General features: G+C 27.6%; 2 protein-coding genes across 4 annotated transcripts in view; one reads left to right on the forward strand and one right to left on the reverse strand.

Moving 5' to 3' along the window:
• The window catches only part of LOC123265979, a 172,222-nt gene that overhangs the window by 91,153 nt on the left and 60,521 nt on the right, over positions 1-20,548 (reverse strand). The window lies entirely within an intron of this gene.
• LOC123266008 (endothelin-converting enzyme 1-like) overlaps positions 5,229-20,548 on the forward strand; it is a 46,935-nt gene continuing 31,615 nt past the window's right edge. The window contains exons 1-4 of one of the 3 annotated variants that reach the window (XM_044730045.1): positions 5,229-5,384; positions 5,596-6,455; positions 10,677-10,896; positions 18,382-18,489. In XM_044730045.1, the coding sequence (XP_044585980.1) occupies positions 6,252-6,455; positions 10,677-10,896; positions 18,382-18,489 (532 nt within the window). In that variant the 5' untranslated portion in view covers positions 5,229-5,384; positions 5,596-6,251. Of the gene's footprint in view, positions 5,385-5,595; positions 6,456-9,785; positions 9,825-10,676; positions 10,897-18,381; positions 18,490-20,548 lie in introns of those variants that run through there. The other 2 variants (XM_044730039.1, XM_044730052.1) reach the window with 2 other exon arrangements.

Here is a 20,548-nt window from a genome sequence, read left to right on the forward strand (position 1 = left end):
CTCTAATATAGAATCCACTGTATAATCAGATAAATTTTTAACAACTTGAATATTAACATTCTTGTTGCAGACTTTCCAATGATATTAAGATTTACGTTGGAATGATTTTACTCCGTAAAATAGCATAATATAAAAAAAAAAAAATACTTTTAAATATTTATTTCTACATGTTTATATTTATAATTTAATATCGTACAAGTCTGAAACTAAACAATCAAATTAATTAATGAGAAATTTTCAGGAAATACATTCACACGCTTGGTGGTGTAAAATTTAGGATTCACACCGTTCAAATTTAACATTACACTTAGTGTGATTTTCACACCGTTCGTGTTAAAAATTTTAACACCGAATCATTTACACCACACCGAGTCCAAAAAATTTTTTACAGTGTATACAAACTGGAATTTTTTAAGTTTTAACATTTTAATTATTAATTTTATTCAATAATTATTTATATTCAGATTTTTAAGCATACATTTTGTAGTTTTTGTTATGGTTATATATTGTATGTAATATTTTTTTTATACTCAGAAACAATTGCACAAATGATAATTATCATAAGCTAAAACTATTTATTTATACGTAAGTAAAAGATGAAAACATTATTGAAAAAAAAAAATAATAAAAATTAAATTTAAACAAAAATATCAAATAGAAACAATGGTACTTGATATTAATATCAAATTATTATGCAAGTAGATATCGAGTTAGGTATATAAACTATTATTGGGAACAATGAATTTGAAGAGAATAATTAATAATTTAAACAATGCTGTTTTAAAGCTAATTTTGAATATTCAATTTTTAAATAATTGGTAAATTTAACCATAGCCAAAATTTATACCAGCGTAATTTTTATTATTATTTATAAAATTGTAAGTTATTATTTTATATTTATTCAGTTTATTTATTTATATGTTGTAAATTATATCAAGAATAATCGATGTAATATTTGTTATATTTATTAGAAATATATTGTATGATAGTTATTATTACAGATTATTATTAAAGAGAAATAATAACCTATGATGTTATATTTAAAAGTTTTATCAATTATAGAAAGTATAAACAATAAATATTAATAGTGAATCTAAAATTTTCATTAATTCAGAATAATATGGAGTCAGACTTATTTTATAATTTATTATTGCTTAATTATTTTTTATAACAATTATTTTATTTTCACTTGGATAATTAAAAAATTGATCGATAAATTAAATAACTTTATAGAATTTTTGTATAGTAAAAAAAAGTTGAGTTTGTTAAAAAAAAAACATTGATAGCAATTTAGAAAAAACATGCAGTACAGATAAAGAGAGAAACTTTATAGAGAACATATACATATATAAATATATAGAAAATATTGTATACAGATGACTTATAAGATTGATAATTTAAAATCCTAGTTAAAACATATATATAAATGGAATTCATGCATATATTTATATTTAATTATAGTTGCAGACAGTTTAATAATGTAAACTTGACGTTAGATCTTTTCTTCACTAAACTATTTTTCTGGTAAGATAATGTAGACAACTTAAAGTTGCAGATTAATATATCGTCCTAGGCGTAGATAGACGCGGTTACCGATTAAATTATATTTATTTTTAGGGGTGTGCGAATATTCGAGTTTACGAATAATTCGCCTCGAATTCGAATCGAATTATTCGATTCGAATTTCGAATCGAATATTCGAATAATTCGAATCGTTCGAATAATTCGAATAGTTCGAATAATTCGAATCGTTCGAATAGCTCAAATAATTCAAACAGTCGTTTTCTGTTAATAAACTGATTAATTTTTGTGTAAAAATTAATTTGTTTTATTTTATTTGACTAAATAAAGTCTTCATAATTATTCGATAGTAAAGTCTGCTTATTATTTGTAATAAATATCTCTTGGTGTATTCGGACTCCCCGCCTCGGGGCACCTCGCTATTTTGACATTTTTCCGGAAAAATTCGATTTCTTTAATAAATGAGATCTACAGGCACGATAGATCAGACATTGAAAAAGTGTAAATATAGACTATGGAAATTCTATAGCTTTATCTCTAGCTAAGATTATTTAAATTAATTTATTTTTCTCTTAACTGAAATAAATTACGTCTATAGCTATATTACATTATAGTAATATTTACATAGCCCACATGAATTTTTTATGAATTTTATATATTCCACAAATATGGGAAATATCATATAGGTTTATAAAATATATGAAAAAAATCGTGTGCGTACTCAAATGAAAGGTCTCGATGAGCGTAACATCAGGATGAGCTTATGTCTTAAAAAATGTCAAGAATTGAAGAATGACTTTGTATTTTGTCTACTGATGATATGTTTAACGAACGATACAAGCTCATCCTCGAGTTACACTTATCGAGATCTATCATTTAAATACCCACACGAATTTTTTATATATTTTATATATTTCACAAATATGATACACAGTAAAAAATTTTGCGTCATTGCGTCAAAAAATTATGTGTTAAAAATTTTTGTGTTAAATATTTAACACTTTTATGTGTAAATTTAACATTAATTGTGTTAAATTAACACAGAAAAATGTTAAATTAACACAAAAAAGTGTAAAATATTTAACATAAAAATTTTTAACACAAAATTTTTTGACGCAATGACGCAAAATTTTTTACTGTGTAAATATCATATCTATAAAATCTTTTATTAAAAAGCTTATGCGACGTATTCATTGTTGTCGCTTTTCATTGCTACTTTACACTCTTTCAATGTCTGAACCATCGTGTCGTAGATCTTATTTAAAATAAAATCGAATTTTCCCGGAGAAATGTCAAAATGACGAGGTGCCCCGAAACAGGGGGTCCGAATTCACCAAGAAATATTTATTACAAATATAATAAGCAGCCTTTACTATCAAATAATTATGAAGACTCCTTTAGTCAAATAAAATCAAACGAATTAATTTTTACATAAAAATTAGTTGGTTTATCGACAGAAAACGACTGTTTCAATTATTTAAAATATTCGAATTATTCGAATTATTCGAACTATTCGAATTATTCGAACTATTCGAATCATTCAAACTATTCGAATTATTCGAACTATTCGAATTATTCAAACTATTCGAATATTCGATTCGAATTTCGAATCGAATAGTACTATTCGATTCGATTCGATTCGAACACTATTCGCACACCCCTATTTATTTTGTTAATCAAATTTTTATTTACAGTAGAGATTTAATCTAACGAGTTATTAAAATCAATACTAAATAAAATTTTCTACTCTCTTAGAGTCTACTAAGATCTTCTTTCTTTATTTTTTTGTTAGAGAAAAATATTATAACTTTATTCAAGTACCTGCGGAATTTATTTTAAATGAACTTTTTTTAATTTTTTTAAATTGCAGAGTGCAGAGAATAAAAGAAAATTGGAGGAAATAATAATAATAATAATATTAATAATGATAAATAATAATAATAATTATTATATGTATACATATGTGAGAATTAAATCAGTCAACAGAATAAATGAAATATAAAGTTTTTATTTAGAATAATTTCTTAGTGATATATTTTTAATTTCCTATACGATCCTTATCTTTTTTTAAAATTTTGATAATATTGGGAGGATAAAAAATAGAACAATATTTTTTAAAGAATCTAATGTAGTTAAACGCAAAACACTATTTTATCTTTAGATACATTTTTTTGAAGATTTTAACAACTTAACGATATGTAATAATTGACTGAGGCATAAGTTTATTTAATTAATTCTTATTTTCTATTTATAGATTTGAAAATAAACAAAATTTTTTTTTAATTTCATATTGGATATACTTTTTTAATAAAACTAAAAAAAGCTCATAAAAATTTTTTAAATTAAACGTATCGCAAAAAAATATAATTTTTAATAATAACTTTTTCAAGAATAATTCACAATAATATTTTTCCTCTTAAAATTATTTAGACAAAAATAAACGTTTATAGCTATGGAATATATGATGAAAATAAACGACGAGCTATATTTAATTTAAATTTTTCAAGTAAAATATTCTTAAAATTTTCGAGCTACTTTAAAATCAATAAAATTTTATTAATAGCCTCAGTTATTTATATCTAAATTAATTTTTATTTGAGAAAGAATTTTTAGTGGTCTTTCGTACTAGGCACGTAAGCTTCTTCATCCTTTTTTCGATAGCAAAAAAAAAAAAATTCAATTTACTTTCTATTCCACGAGACGGAAAACCAATCAATTAATTCCACTCTGATAACCGATTTATCAAAATATCTTGACGTTAATTTCAGTAAAAAAAAACTTCTTGACATAAGGAATGATCTATCTGAATTTGAATCGGACATCCGAGAACAGATTTGTTAGTCAGTGTACGTTGATTGATCACCCGATTGATGAATCCATCCATTTGGTGGTGCAAGTTTCGAATATCATTTAGCTAACTACACAACAATATCGGGAAATAATAAATAAATAAATAAGAAATTAGTCAGTCTATCAGAACTGTATCGTTGGCCAGTAACTTACAGTAATTGATTCCCGGGGTTTTATGTTACTATAGCCTAGTTCTTAAAAATAATTTATAGGAATGAAATCGAATGCTCGTTATCACATAAATAATGTGTCTTGGCAAGACTTAATAATTTCATTAAGTTGACCTACATTCGACTACCAGATTTTGTGAATATGTTTGTACGTGGGAGCATCAAATGTTAAAATCGATAAGACAACCACGAGGATCCATCCGAGCTTTACTGCTACGGAAATGTATATTGGTGACTGATTAATATCACTTGGCTTTATACCTTGGCGACTACTGTGATGTATGTTAGCTAAAATTCATATCCTGTATCCTTGAATTTTTTAACTGTTATTCTCCCCTCTGGAAGCGCCAATTCGGCTGCCCGTCAAATGATCCTCCCACGGGTTAAGATTTCAAACTGTATTTTATTTTAATCTGCATCAATAATTTCGCTCCCCAAAAAATTACTCAAACTCAAAATTCAACCCTCAAATTTCCGCAAAATCGCTGAGTAACAAAAATTATAACAATTATGACACGTAAAATAATGCAAATTTAACAGGTAAAGTGAATTAATAGTTAGCAGGTAAAACATTTAAGGGTTTTGTGGCGTTTAAAATGTCGAGAGTTTGCGCATTACATGCATTAACTCAATCGACAGAGAGGGAGTCGGTTGATGTGAGAATGCAAGCGTTGGTGGGTGATCAACCAGGAAGGGGTTTAAAGAGGGTGGAAAAGGCGCCACGATGGTTTATACCACGTACGTCTAGTAGTCCGCGTGTTACCTCTTAAGGACGCAGAGTACTGCATCGCTATATTTTTCAATCTAACGGTATTTTTTTAGCATACACTCTCTGATTTATTTGTAAGCTTATTTTCTTTTTAGTTATTATTTTTTCGTTAGATAGAACAATGAATTTTTTCATGTTTATTTATTTAAATTGTTTTTAAATAAAATGCATTTTCACATCGATTTTCTATTCAATGCACATGGCCTATCATTTCATATACATGCATGTAGATTTTTATATAAATTTTCTTTTTTATTTTACTCAATAAAATTATTTTTATTTTAGAGTAAAATAGTTTCATCCAATTGTTATGAAGGAATTAAAAATTAAAAAAAAAAATGAATAATAAAATTGTGTAAAACAATGTATTTGTTTTGTGTTGAAAAAAAGTTATTGTAATTTTCTGAAGACAAAAAAAATATTTATGCATTGAAATGATGATAAAGAGTATAAAAATTAAACAATAGTGGAATTGAAGTATGAAGAACAAAAACAACCGAGAAATGCAGTTCATATAAAAAAATAAAAAAACAACAAAGTATTAAACTGTTGACGAACAAAAAGCTGCGTCTGTCAGTTGATTGACGTCAGGAAGCTCAGATAAAAACACTGCAAATGTGGCTCTGTGTACGGTGAGCCGGAACAACCGCGGCCGTAAGGCCCGGGGTGGAACAACTCGATCCGGCGGAATTAAAATAGGCTTAAGTACACGCGCGTTGTGTGTTCCGGGCCCAGTGGCGGGGCCGCACGGTCATAGTGGTGGTGGAGGAGGTGGAGGCAGTGCAGGTGGTGGAGGTTGTGCTGGAGGTGGAAGCCATGCCAGTGGAGGATCCGGACATGTATCAGCCCAACAGCAGTACCATCAACATCAGCGAGATCATCTCTCGACGCCGACTCATGGACAGAACACTGATGAAGCGAGCAACGCGGTTGATGAGCCCATGGTCCCCGTCGAGAGGACTCAGGCCACCGGAACCTGGATATGCTGCGTTCCCTGTTACTGGGTTAAAAGAAGCAAGTCTGTTCATAAAGCTCTCCTAACTTTTGCTATGCTTCTTGTGACGAGTTTACTAGTTACCAGTCCGGTTCTGTTCCTGATCACCACCCTTCCAGATGCTGACCAGCCTCGAAATTGCGCTCCTCTGGTAAATATTTTTTGTTTGTCTAAAATTTTTAGCCGAAACTTGAATTTTTTTTCATGAATTTTGAAAGAAATTTAAAAATGGTCTTTTAAAAATTTTTATTTATTTTCAAGTTTGACGGAATTTTTTCGACGCTAATTTGTTGAATCTTATACGGGTATTTGTCGCAAAGATTTGGGTCTTAAAAAAAAACTAAAACAATTTCAGAAGTTTTTTAATTTCTAACTTTTTTAAGTAGTGAAGTTTTTTTCAGTTTTTTTTTTTTATGTTTGTTGGGGAAAAATATTGGAACACTTGAAAAAAGTTATGTAAGCCTAATGACAATATATGTATCAAAAATTGACATGATTCATGTTCAACAATAAAAATTTTACATTAATCAAAATAAATTAGGAAATGATTTAGATAATTCAAGTTTTGCATATGCAACAGATACTTCGATAGATATAATTCGATGAGTCGTGAAATTTTAATAAATAACATGTTTTGTAGCTTTGAATCTACAGAAAAAAAAAAAATAATTGGAAAAAGTATCAAATTAACTGTTATTGACAAAATCTGATCACCTCAGGCGGGATGTCAATATAATTTCACAAAAAAAATATTGTTTCAATAGATTCTTTTTTTTTTTTTTTGGTTAGTCTAAGCTTGACTTAGTTAGTCCTCACTCATGAGAATAACTCGACTAACAAACATCAAACACAAAATTTTTCATTGACTAAAATTTCGACCGCATTGCTCGAGGCTATAAACTTATTCGATCCTTTCTAGACAGCATCAATAAACATTTGGGATCGAAAAAAGCACTCTTTGTCTTTAAAACGCCGTTTTATTTTCTCCGACTTGACCTAAACCCAGTCAGACAAATATAGAGCTTAGATTTGAAATTCTCTTGAGCTCTTTCGTTATTACATTTTTAGATGAAAATTTTACAGTTTAATCGTTGTGAACATTCAGATAATATATCGTGTGTTAATAATTTGATTTATTAAAAACTAGTAATGAAAATTATCGTCATCAATAGCAGTATTAAGTATTTAGTATAAAAACAAAATTTACCTCGATCAATGAAAAACACGTGATGAATATTAATTAGTATACCTAATTAATGGTAAATGCGATAAATTAGTAACGCAAGGCAGGGCAAAGTTAATTAGCAAATAGTTTAAAAAGAAATAAATTAATCAATTCAACACAGAATTACTTGGGTTCTCGGTATTTACTTGGATTTAACTACTTTACTATTTTTATGAATAATGAGATTAATTGAAAAATGGATTCCGATTGTAAGCTTTTACTAAACTCAGTTATATACAAATTAAGTAAACTCTCTTGTATTTTAAAAACTAAATGAAATTTGTATAAAAGCATTACATTTTACCAGTAACTGACTTATACAGACTGGTTTCTCGGTGACTTAATTTAGAATACAATAAATTATTTATTAACCAAAAGGCGGTAGCTTTAATTATTAAGCATGCAAGTTTGAGTGTTTTATTAATTAATCGTCAGCGTTTCGAATCCAGTGGCTTTGAAATCACACGAAACAAGAATTATAGTTTCAATAGGAATAGGTTAAAATAAACCCGAGAAAAAATTTTCTAAAACGGTCTGAAATGATCATATATTTCCATTTATAACTTTTTTTCCAAATGAAAATTTTTTTCAAAGTGATTAAAAAACATCAAGTCATTTGAACTAAATTAAAGTTGATATCAATTTTGTTTTATTCAATTATTATCTAAAATCATCATTAGTCAAAAAACTCTTCAGTTGTATAATATTTATGAAATTACGTTTTCACTCTGTAACAGTTTATCTCTGCAGAATATATTAGTTATCACCCCTACTTATCTCCTCGTTGAGTCATGCAATAATGACAACCAGTATGTGTATCAGTTTGCTGTTTCCGTACGTGTATTAAGTAAACAATAAATTCGCTATTACCAAAATCATTACAGTTTATAAGCGTTAAACTAGTAGATTATTTATGATGATTATAAATCAAGCGGTAACAATTTTCGATATTTTAAGCTTACAAACTACACCACCATTAATTACTACTATTTTGCAGCTCCATAGAAAAGTGGAATGCGTTTAATTATTCGCAAGCGTTTACATTTGCATTGTTTACTCTCGAATCGACTCTATTGTCATTCTATAGGTGTATACATTTTTAAATGGGAAATCGATTTAAATCTTATAGTCAAACACTAAAATTATACTATTTACTCTTGTATGCATTGTGTATGCACTTTATTATTCATGCAAATCTAAATTTAATTCATCGAGCAAGTTTTAAACGCACAATTATTCATAAAGTATTTGTTAATTCCAAAACCACTTTGGTAATTTAATGACTAGGGAATCAATATTGGCTCTAAAAATTCCGGTCAGTCAGATTTTTTAACACCAATTATTTAATTAACTAAAATTTAAATGCCAATTAGTACAGAACTTCAAATATCTCGTTATTGAAATTTTAACGATACATTTTTTGTATTAAAAAAATAACTATCAGTAATTAGTTTATCGGGTTTTATTTAATTTTGAAACAATTTCCAGTACAGTGGAAAAAATTGACGTTTATTTTTTTTTGTCATCCAATCGTTTATTAAAAAAAAAAAAAAAAAACTATCTTAATAATAATCTATAGGTTTTTTTTCCGATTTTTTTTAATTGTCGTAATTTATATTACGAGAAATCTATCACTGATAATTGGCCATATAATAATAATAATAATAATAATAATAATAATAATAATAATAATAATAATAATAATAAAAATGCCCTTCAATAAAATCCACTCACTGATATTGATAATAGTAATAATATTATTTAACGAAAATTTAATAAATGACAGTTGAATAGTAAGACAAAAAAAGGATGCATCTCACAAAGGCGATGCTGCGCGTGAGTCAAAGAAAGACGTCGATATTTTGAAAGTGATGAAGGCTAGCTAGCGCGTAAATAATTAACAACTAGATGTCAACAATGAAGATTTTCCCTTTATCGTTTACAAATTCTACTACCTTTCGTTTAAAGTGCAAAGAAATTATTTTTTATCACAATGTTTATTGTGTGTTTCGATTTGATATAAACTGGCGGGAAGTTTTCTCATCCAACAATATTTAATATTTAACTACTACTTTCATACTGCTGTATAATGTAAGAATTTTCTTAGTATATTAACACTTCACAGAAGCCCATAAACTTTTCAAGGAGTATCAAAGGGGATAGTTCAGAGGAATTAGATCAGTTAAATTTAAAAAGATATACGTTTCACCGGTTCTGTTTACAGAAGGTCTGAATTTAGTGTGTATTGGATGTAAATAAAAATATTGACCAAGCTATAAATATACTGTTAAAAAGGTAGAAGAAACAAAATAATTAAAAAAAAAAAGAGTAGTAGTAGTTAAATATAGCAAATGGTATTTAGTGAGATAGAGTGTAACCATCAGTGTACAAAGGATTATAAATAAAAATAAGTATAAAAATAGCTTTTATAGGAGTATAAATATTGTTAGAATAGATATTTTTTTCACTTGTTGCATATGTGAGATATTTCAAGTAAACCAACTAACCGTTAATAATCAAACGTGATCTACAACGGTACACAGAAGAGCACACTACACCGTATGTAACAGATACAATATGACTTTGAACGGCCGTGATAAACCGATGGTCAAGCTCACAGCACCGCACGTGGACTTGTGTGTATTGAAGCCATAAAAAACCGTTTAGATTTGAAGGCAAATGTCAGGATCGATGCTCAGATCCCACGATTTATATTCCGTGAATACATTACGAGTAGAAATACTTTTTACTACTTTCAGTCAAAGAAAAATTGTTTTTTTAATTTTTAACTTTTCACTTGAACAAAATTTTTTGGTCCGATTTTCAAACATTTTAGAATTGAAGATTGTAAATATAAAACTTATTTGTCAAACAATTAAAAATTTTTTTTTTAATCTGTAAGCCAACGAAATTAACGAATTGTTGAAGAATTAAAAAAAATTTATGAATCGACTTATCTACTTTTTTATATACTCTTTATATATTCTACAACTGTCGAGGATTAAATGAAGTAAATAAATAATCGAGCTTTTATACTTGGACGGCAAAGAAAATTTGTACTTTAAAAAATAGAAATAATAATAAATTTGACATTCAGTTGATATGTTATTTGTATGACGTCTAGATATATAATTTCATATTTGATAGGACGAAGCTTGCATCAGAGAACGAGATGGACAGGATGAAATATGTGTTACAAAAGCATGCAATGAGGGCTCAAGAAAAATGTTGGCATCGATGAACAGGGACGTGGATCCATGCAACGATTTTTATCAATTTGCTTGTGGAAGTTTTCGTGACCGAGAATCCTCGCCATCCAGCTCTAGCTTTACCATACTCCAGAAGCAAATCGATCGTAAAATTCAAAGTAAGTACTGCCGGTAGCGACTGAATTTCATTATTAATTAAAATTTTTATTATTATTTTTATATTTTAACAGTCGCTTGAATGTAAATAGGCATTTTATTACTTATAATTTTACTAGCGGTTGTAAATTGATATGGGTTATTAATATTAATGCTTCAAAATCGATTATGACTCCATTAAAAATGATTGAATGTAAACAAAATTTTCTACTGCTATTCAATAATATTTTTAAATTGATATTGAACAATAAATCTTTCACAATATTTCATTGAAATACATAAATTATGAATTTAAATGGTATCATTAAAAGTATTCAGGTTAGTAAATTTTCATTCATTCAAATAATAATTACATGGGATAATCAAATTTTTGTACCAATATTATTAAGCTTAAATTAGAAACTTATGGATAATTTTGTTCTCATTTAAAATTAAAACCAATTTGTTATAAAGTTCGAAATAATATTGCGAAGCTTACGAAAATTAAAATGCGAGTGCTCTTGAAGCCTCATAAAATGAAAATACAGTTTAAAGTTGAACTAAAATTTTAATTGCGAAAATTAAAGCTTACTTTACGACCCATACCGTATACTGTCAAGTAATGTGTCGTTCAGAAGTTATTCGTAGATAAAACTGCAAAGGTCATTTTCGATGATTTCTCATTTCTCATGCTCACAGTGGTTAAAGGGGAGAAAAAGATAATTATAAACGCAAGTTAAAAAACGAATCAATATTAATTACGCAGGCATCTAGAATATCAACTGAATCGAGGGACGAGTTTTTCTTCATTTAATGTTTTAGATGAGATTTATTTTTTTTTTTTTTTAATTACTAAAGTTTCAATGTCCAAGTTTGTGTCAAGAATTTTCACAAAAGTTTCCTTCACCAAAATATATTTATAAAGGCCTGAATATATCGTTAAGAATAATACATTGTTAATTATTGTTTTTACTTTTTAGTTCAATAACACTTTATTCAACAGCAAGTTTCAGTAGTTCTGTTTTTAATTCGACTCTTTTATAAGAGAAATATAATGGACATGACACATCTGATACTTAACGTTTAATTTATATTTATGATTAATATGTCACTCAGTTGTTTTTGCTTCGGTTAGTTATCACCTCATTATTCTTACTTTAGTTATTTTTACCACTATTGTTATATTGTCAAGTAACTTACTAGTTTTAACACATTTTGAATAATTAGCGCGCAATAATGAGAATTTGCAGTAATATTAATAAATAAACCTCTGCTACACTGAATTGTGCGGTTTTGTCTATATTTGTAACATCATCAAACTTTTAATTGAACGCAAACTGTAGTTACATCCAAAAGGTTTCACTAGAATCCCAAAATATTATAATTTAGTACTTGCAGTTAATTAAAACAAAATAAATAATAATTGACGACACATATATCATTACAATTAATAAAAATAACTTTATATGTGACATTAATCCACTTTTCACCATAAATAAATATAATATCTTCCGACTGTTCTTCACAAATGTTATTTTTCTGCGAAATCTCAGCGTGAAGTAACTCAAAGTATTTTTTAAAAAAAATTAAGTGTTATTAGCGACGAGTACAGAAGATTTTATGAAGATATTATGCTGATGGAAAAAGTGTATTAAGGCAAATGTTCTTCAAAAATGTTCTTCAAAAATACTTCAGTTTTCTGAAGGTTGCACAACTCTAAAATGAAATAATCATATTTATATATATTATAAAGTTTATACAAATGCTAATTATTTGACAAAGATATTAGATTATATTTTTTATAATTAACGATTCAATTAGTTTCCTAATTTATTGTTTAGTAATTTTCATAGGCAATAAATTAACAATATTTATAATTTTAATTTAATTAAATTCGGAATATTAACCTTGTTTAGGATTATTCGCAGTTAATTAATTATGTGTATAAATAATATTTACTCATTACATCAATAAATTATAATTAATCTTAACATAATTAATGATAAATCGATAAATTCCTATTAATAAATAATATTTACGCAAATAGAGATGCCAGGAAACAACTATAAATTTGCACCGTTTAATATTTATTTAACGTTAGCCAAAATCATGGATTTTTGTTATTATTGTGTAAATATTTAAAGCTGAGTAACAACAGATAACATATATCAAGCTTACTTATCATATCACGTATTGCTAATATAATATAACTTTTAAAACTGGGTCTAAAAGTTCTATAAATACGTGTTTCACGGTCAGATTGTCTCATATTTCTTTTTCAACGAATCAATAGCATACAAATAAATCAACAATAATACGTCTCGCATATATTTTATGGTGTGTACTGTATATACTTATGTACACATCTGAGTATGAAATATGTTTTATTAGTAACATAGCCGGTGCATTAAAAAATTTATTTCTATTAAGTTAATTGAAAAAAATGTATCTATTTGGATAGAAAAACATGAAAGAGCATTTTGAAATAATTTATAAGACGATAATGAGTGATTTAATGCAAATGTTAAAGCACAATGAGTGTGTGAATTATGAATTCTTATATGCACCAGTAGTTTTGTACTTGCGAACAAGTTAGAAACCCGTTCAGTACAACAAGTAATCGCTGGCACATCACTAAGATCGTAAATCATCAGAGAAACCTTAGGCTGACATGAATTTTACGTAAAAAGGATATAACTTAGATACTATTGCTCAAGGAAACTTTATTAATCCACTGAGTATTTAGCTTGTGCTAACGATTCTCATTTATTTTTACGAGAGTCACGGTTACTCTTTCATGCATGAATATAGATGGAGATATTTATTTAAATTAATTCGAATCAGTCGAAATTTTTCCGCTACATTTTTCCGATACACTTGTACTCAGTATGTTATAGAATAATTATTATTCTTATTCTGTGAAATATTAATCTATTACAATCCTTGATGAAAATCGGCTAGAGTAAAAAATTACTCCCAAACTGATAACAATAAAAAAAAAAAAAAAAAAAAGCGAAAGTTTCGATTTCGAAATTGAAAGGGATTTGTCTTATAAATATCATGATTTTGTTGTGATTCCTGATTATAAAATTTAAGAATTGTACCAATAGCAATCGAAATTTAAAAAAGTATTTGTTTCTAAAGTTAAAACACTAGAAACGAAGTTCTATAATACTACTACACTCAACCTGGATAACTTGTCAAGTCAACGATGTACGCCCCCACAAAAAACATTTAGACATGACTTGAATAATTTTTTTCTCGTGCACAGTGTACACGTAATCAGCGAACAGTTTGGAATCCAAAGGCAGCCAATTTAATCGTAAAAAAATCCCTAAATAAACTAACCTTAAGCTAAGGGCTCTGAATTACCCTGACGCAGCTAAAGTTACCGAGGTTGTCGACAGATATTTACACAGTATAGGCACACGAATTTAGAGTACCGAGCTTATTACTTAGTATTACAGTAGTAATACAGTAGTAAAAGTTACTACTGTACCTGCAAAGTTATGAATAATCTTAACCTTATTAAATTATTAGAATTATTACGTATCAGTTGTAAACAGGTTAAGTATCTACGAACAATCTCTAAATACATAGAGAATCAATAGTTAATACCCGTGTTTTGATAATTGGCTATTAAGCTTTCAATATTGATTTAATAAACCAAGACATGTATATTTATGTAAGTTTTCAAAAATGCAGTTATTTTTTTATCATAAAAATTGTGAGTTTAATTTTCACTTTTACTTTGAACTTAATTAGCAATCAATTAGTTGCAATAGTTAGTATTTTCACTCGAATTATGAAGTATTTTTCATTTATCCCCTGAAGTTTTATTAAAAATTAAAATTCGTTAGTTAAAGTCAGTATGCCGGTTTAATTTTTCACTGAATTAAAATTTATATACTTTACTGTTCTGTAACAAAAACTTTCAGTTTTTTTTTTTATTTTTTTATTATTTAATTATTCAATATCACATCTACCATAGTCACTGCATTTTCTAAATCAACTTACGTATTTTTTATAACATAAATTTACTGTGGAGTTTAAGGTCAGCAATTAATAGAATTAGCGGTAGCTCGCGCGTATCTATACCAGCAATTATAAATTAGTTAAATTAATGGAGCCAACAAGATGTGAAACAACTTGTACAGAGTATACATTTCTTGTGCATTTATTTAAGTTGAATTAAAACTTTTGAATATAACATTACCATCGATACAGAAAACTCTATGTTTGAGTCTCTAAGTTTGTTCAAGGCTCGGTTCACCTCACGTATACATTATCAAAACTACTATTCAAGTTAAGATAACTATACTCATGTATATAAGTATGTATGTATAAGTCGCTAAATTGCTGTTGAAATTATTAAATTTATATCGACGTCGAACCATCGGCGTAATAAAAATTCACGTAATAGTTAAAATTTTTATAATATTTCTAAAGTTTTATCAATAAACAGTAAGTACCAACAATGAATAGCTTCTAATGGAATTTATATGATGAAATAACTTTCATATTTTGTTACATAATATAGATCTATTTGATATTAACTGCAATAACAGTAAGTTACTTCAAAGGGTATTCTGCTTTATAAAATAAAAAATGGAATTTTTTTTGCGTATTTTCAGACTTTAAACATGCGAAAATATGTACTTTTTTCAACTGTTTTAATTTTATGTATATTTTTGAAGAATGAATAAATAAATAGTAAAAATTTGTAAATAAATGGTAAAATTCTAAATAAATTGACAATTGGTCGACAGTTGACATGATACATGGTGGGTGTGTGTAATAAGTATTAAAGCAAACTCACGGTGATATTTGCGTTACAGCTTGAAATAGAAAATTCGATCGTGTAATTTAATATGCAATGGATTCAGGATACGTATACACGGTAATATAAATATGGATTAAGAAATATGGCAGAAAAAGAATGTTTTAGTAGTGTCAATGAGAGAAGTAATATATTATGAATTATGATATTCATGTATTCTTTTTGATGTATGTATAAGTATTCATGTACCAAATATTAAGAATTTTATATTTTGTCCTATAGATTGAACTTGGTGTCAAGTTTCAAACTGTTAAATTTGTATTTGGAGTAATAGTAGTAATGATAATTAAAATTTTTGCTGACTAATCTCCGAAGCGACAGTCGTCGAGTGCTGAAATTTTAGTTTAGTCACGTAAGACCTCAACTCTATATTTTTTAAGATTCTTGATTAAGTAAATAAAACTTATTAGTTTTAATGTTGTATTGATATTTTCATTCAACAAAAGATAAGATGCTGGATTTGTTATGGGTTGTCGAAGGATTTCATTGGAATAACTTTAAAATTTTTCTACCGTATTTAATAAATAATTCATTGAATATACTGTTTGAATAACACAAGCAAAAGCAATAACTGAGTTATCAATTAAATTTGAAGCTGTTTTTAGTTACTAAGAATAATAGAAGCGTGAAAATTCTTAAATTTGAAATGAAGAATGGTTTTTGCCCACTGAAGTATAACAGCGAGTTGTAATGTTTGATTAGCCATTCGAAACGAGACTATTTTAGACCACTGCGAATGACCGCAAATCTAATTAATTTTATCTCTAGGGAATAAGCTTACTACTTCCTGTATACTGCACTAATTTTGAACTTTATTTGGCTCTGTTAGAATGACAGTAGTTTATTGTTAACCTCAAATTAACTAAACACAGACATTAGTTATTTGATATTGCAGCATGCAGTATCGGCTTGAAATTGGCTCGTTACATTAGAAATAAAAAAAAGCCATTTGGCAGTCGGAATAGAAGTGGATTTATCCAAGTAAGCAAAAACTTTTGGAATTATTAGAACTAATGCAATAATAAAATTTCATCGAAACTGAAACTCAAAATTTTTTTTTTTATCGGTGTATAACCTAATTCAGCAAAACTAATGAAGGGAGAGGGAATCGAATAAAAGAGCAGGAAAACTCAACTATGAATTTTTTAATTTTTGAAAATTTCAAACTGCTTGTTTTTTGACTAACTCTAACCGATTCAAATTATTTTTCACTTCGATAAAAATCCCAAGAGTATATATATGTTAAGCTTCATTAAGATTCGTTCAGAATTATAGACACGTACCGCGAAAAAACTTTTCAAAAGTTGTATCAAGAAGATGAATAAAATACTGAAATTATAATAAAGTCTACTGAAGAGATTGAAAAACCTACACCCGCAATTTCAATCGAATTAAACTCTGCGTACATTAAATGAATTTACTTCCAAGCATTTGGTATAAAGTATTTTATGTACTCCCACATCAAGTTCTATATTGAATTGAACTTAATCTTTTTTTTTTTTTCGTTGCTCTATTTCTAAAATAATCGATTCTATGATTCGAAAATACGTGTAGGCGTGTAAATGCTCGTTGGAGTCTGATAATATCTTACAATCAACTAAATAGATAATAGATTTAAGTGTCCTCTTTTAAACTCCGCAATTCGTTTTCAAGTTTCTTAATTTAGTTAACAAGAAAACGGAAGGTAACGTTATAGATATTAAACTTCACTTTACGTCAGTTACAATTTAAAAAAAAAATGAAAAGATTTGTTGAAGTCAGTTGATAATTATTGATCATTAGTTTACTTGAAGATTATGTAAAAAAAAGTACAAATTTCTTCAAAGAAATTTTTGTAACTTGATTGAAAACGGTCGCACCAAGATGGAAGTATTATAAAACTTTTTATTACAAATCGACCCAACGCATCTAAGAGTGGGCTTGAGCTCGATATTGCTTTTGTCATTTCCATACTACCCCAACGAAGCCCGCGTTACAGCCTTTGAAAAACTTTACAGAAAAAAATGATCCGTCAAATTTTTTAATGAATGTGGGGTATTTATTATTTATTGCAAGTTTTAGCACACTGAATTTTTTTAGCTTATCCCCGCTGAAAAAAGTTTTCTGTGTTAAAAAGTTCTAAAACCTGTCTAAATTCACGTTGTACTTTTTTTTGTCATCTTTTGTGCGATAAAAAAGCCTACGTTTTGTCTCCACGAGAAAAAAAGTTAAAGCTCGCGGTAAATATGACAATTTGAATAGACTAAATTTTTGCGAAATAATAGCATAGAAAGTATGGAAGATTACTCTTTAAATTGATCTTGAGACAACTACCCATCAACTTCTCGAATGTGTTATCAAAAAATTTTTATCGATTTCCGATACAATATTGAGTTAAAAAAACTTTCTTAATTTTTATGCAACGATAATTTCAGTAGTAAAGGAATTCAATTTTGTAAAATATGAATTACAAGAAAATCGGTCATAAAAAAAGTTTTCGTAGAGCGTCTCATAATGAGTGAATTTTTTTTTAGCTATTTTTATTCATACGTAATAAATATTTCAATTAATTTTTCGGCGGCATAAGAAGTTATTATTTTACTATTCTTCTCAATGAATGAATTTACAATTGTGTGTAAAATTTGATCGTAACAAGTCATAATAATAATAATTTTTCTTTATGTTGCAGCGCTGTTAGCCAATGAAACAGGACAAATGGTCGGAGTATTCGAGAAAATAGGACTTTTTTATTCAAGCTGCGTGGCACAAGCTGACAAAGAAGTTAACTTCACTCCAGGTAATTTTCCAGAAATTATTTCATACATCATAATAATACTATTCGATTACATGGATCTAAATTTATCTGTACTTTGACGTAGCCAGAAATATCTAACATTACATAAACAGCAATTTGTAATGTTGTGATTTATTATCTAATAATACGACTGGAAGACACGTGGAACAATAATATTCATACATATGTAGTTAAGTTCACTATTATTCACTGCGATTGAGGATATCTCAACCACAGCAACCACTAATTTATGGTACAAGTTGTATACAAAGTGAAGTAAAATTTGTCCATCTAAATGGTTCAAACCATTGCAAGTAGTAATCGTTAGATAGTGTGGTTGCTGGAACTAAAAGTGTGGTTGTAGATACAACAGATATTTCACTCTAGTGAGCCAGCAAATGCGACTACTTCTGTTATATAGTAGCTAGTACTTTTGACTGTCATTGAGGTAGCTGTAAATGAAAGTTATATCAGTGTAGAATACACCGGGAAAAAATTGTCAACCTTCTACACGCTAGTTTCTCGAGCTACGTAGACAAACGGAGGTATTAAGAGATCAAAATTGTAATGTACCTTTGTAGTTAATCAACCTACATTTTAGCATCAAGAAAAATTGTGAAATTTCTGAATTTTAGCACCCAGAAAAAAATAAATTTTTGAGTAAAAAAAATTTTTTTTTATGCAAGAATATATCCATGAAAAAATATTTTCTTGACTCGTGTAAAAAAAAAATTGTTCCAAAAGTGTCCAAAACATTTTCTAAGCCCAGATATCGAAACATGACACAATAAGGAACATTTTTGGGACATAAATAATCTGAAATTTTCAAATAGTGTATTTTAGGCACTTTTTTATGATTTTTAAATAATTTTTTTGGACATTTTAAGAACACTTTTTAGACAATTTTATTCTATTTCAAACAATTTACATCAGTCAAGATTCTTTTGGTCTTTGCCAATAATTTTTTTGACTCAAGTAAATTTCTATTCGGTTTATTTAGAAAGATATTAATGATGATATAAGCATGAATATAATATTTTCTTGAGTTAATTTTATTGAATTTAATCCTTAATCCAGTGTAAGCAAACATGAAACCTATTCCAATTATTGCAAGTTTAGCAGACTATAATAATTATAATTACTGTATACTCATACAGTATACATGAATATATATAATATTCCGAGTACACTCAGAAAAGTTAATAGTTTTAGCTGCCACGCAATGTTGAGGACTTATCTAAACATCTCCTCAACTTCTCCTTACTTTCCGCTTTGCACAATGTTGTTATTTTGTAGATCAAGTGCAGCACCTCCTTTCTCAGTGTGCTCATATATTATAGCTTTATTAATTATAAATTTGTAATACGAGTAAGAATAAGTAATAAATTAAATGGAAGTGATCATCGAAAATAAATCTCTAATTAATAGATTATACCCTGTTTTGAATGTGTTTACAAATCAAGACATCTCGATATTCAAATAAAACTGGGGATTATAAATCATGATCGCGTCAAATTCGTTAGATTTATTTAGTTTTTGTATTAAACATAAAAAATAAATTTGGTGAAAAAATTGAATCAATATTTTTTTTCATCATTTTTAGTATATATAAATTTATCTATGAATAAAACAAAACTCATAAATATTTATGTATCTTCTAGAATGAAAAAAACACTGTGGATATTACCCTCCATGGAAAAATAATAGACTAAATATTCGATACAAATTTAGTAGGTACGTTTTAAATTTAAATAAATACTACAATCTTCTGATCGGTGAAAAAAAAATTATTATTTTGGAATGACGGTAATAATTTAAAAGTTATTGTAATTTATAAAACTTGATGTAAAGTATAAGAACTTAATGTTTTTTTGTTACTTTTGGTTTACTAATAATATTTTAATTTGGTATTCTATCGCGTAGTAGGCTAGTAGTTCGTGCTGCTTATGCATTATATTCCAAACAATGCGAATATAATCCGTCTTCTGGACGCAGATGATAAAATAAATATTATTTCAGTTTCCGTTGTTTACTCTCAAATTTAATGCATGGAATATATCCA

Source organism: Cotesia glomerata, linkage group LG1 (genome assembly GCF_020080835.1).
Source record: "Cotesia glomerata isolate CgM1 linkage group LG1, MPM_Cglom_v2.3, whole genome shotgun sequence".
Taxonomy (NCBI): domain Eukaryota; kingdom Metazoa; phylum Arthropoda; class Insecta; order Hymenoptera; family Braconidae; genus Cotesia; species Cotesia glomerata.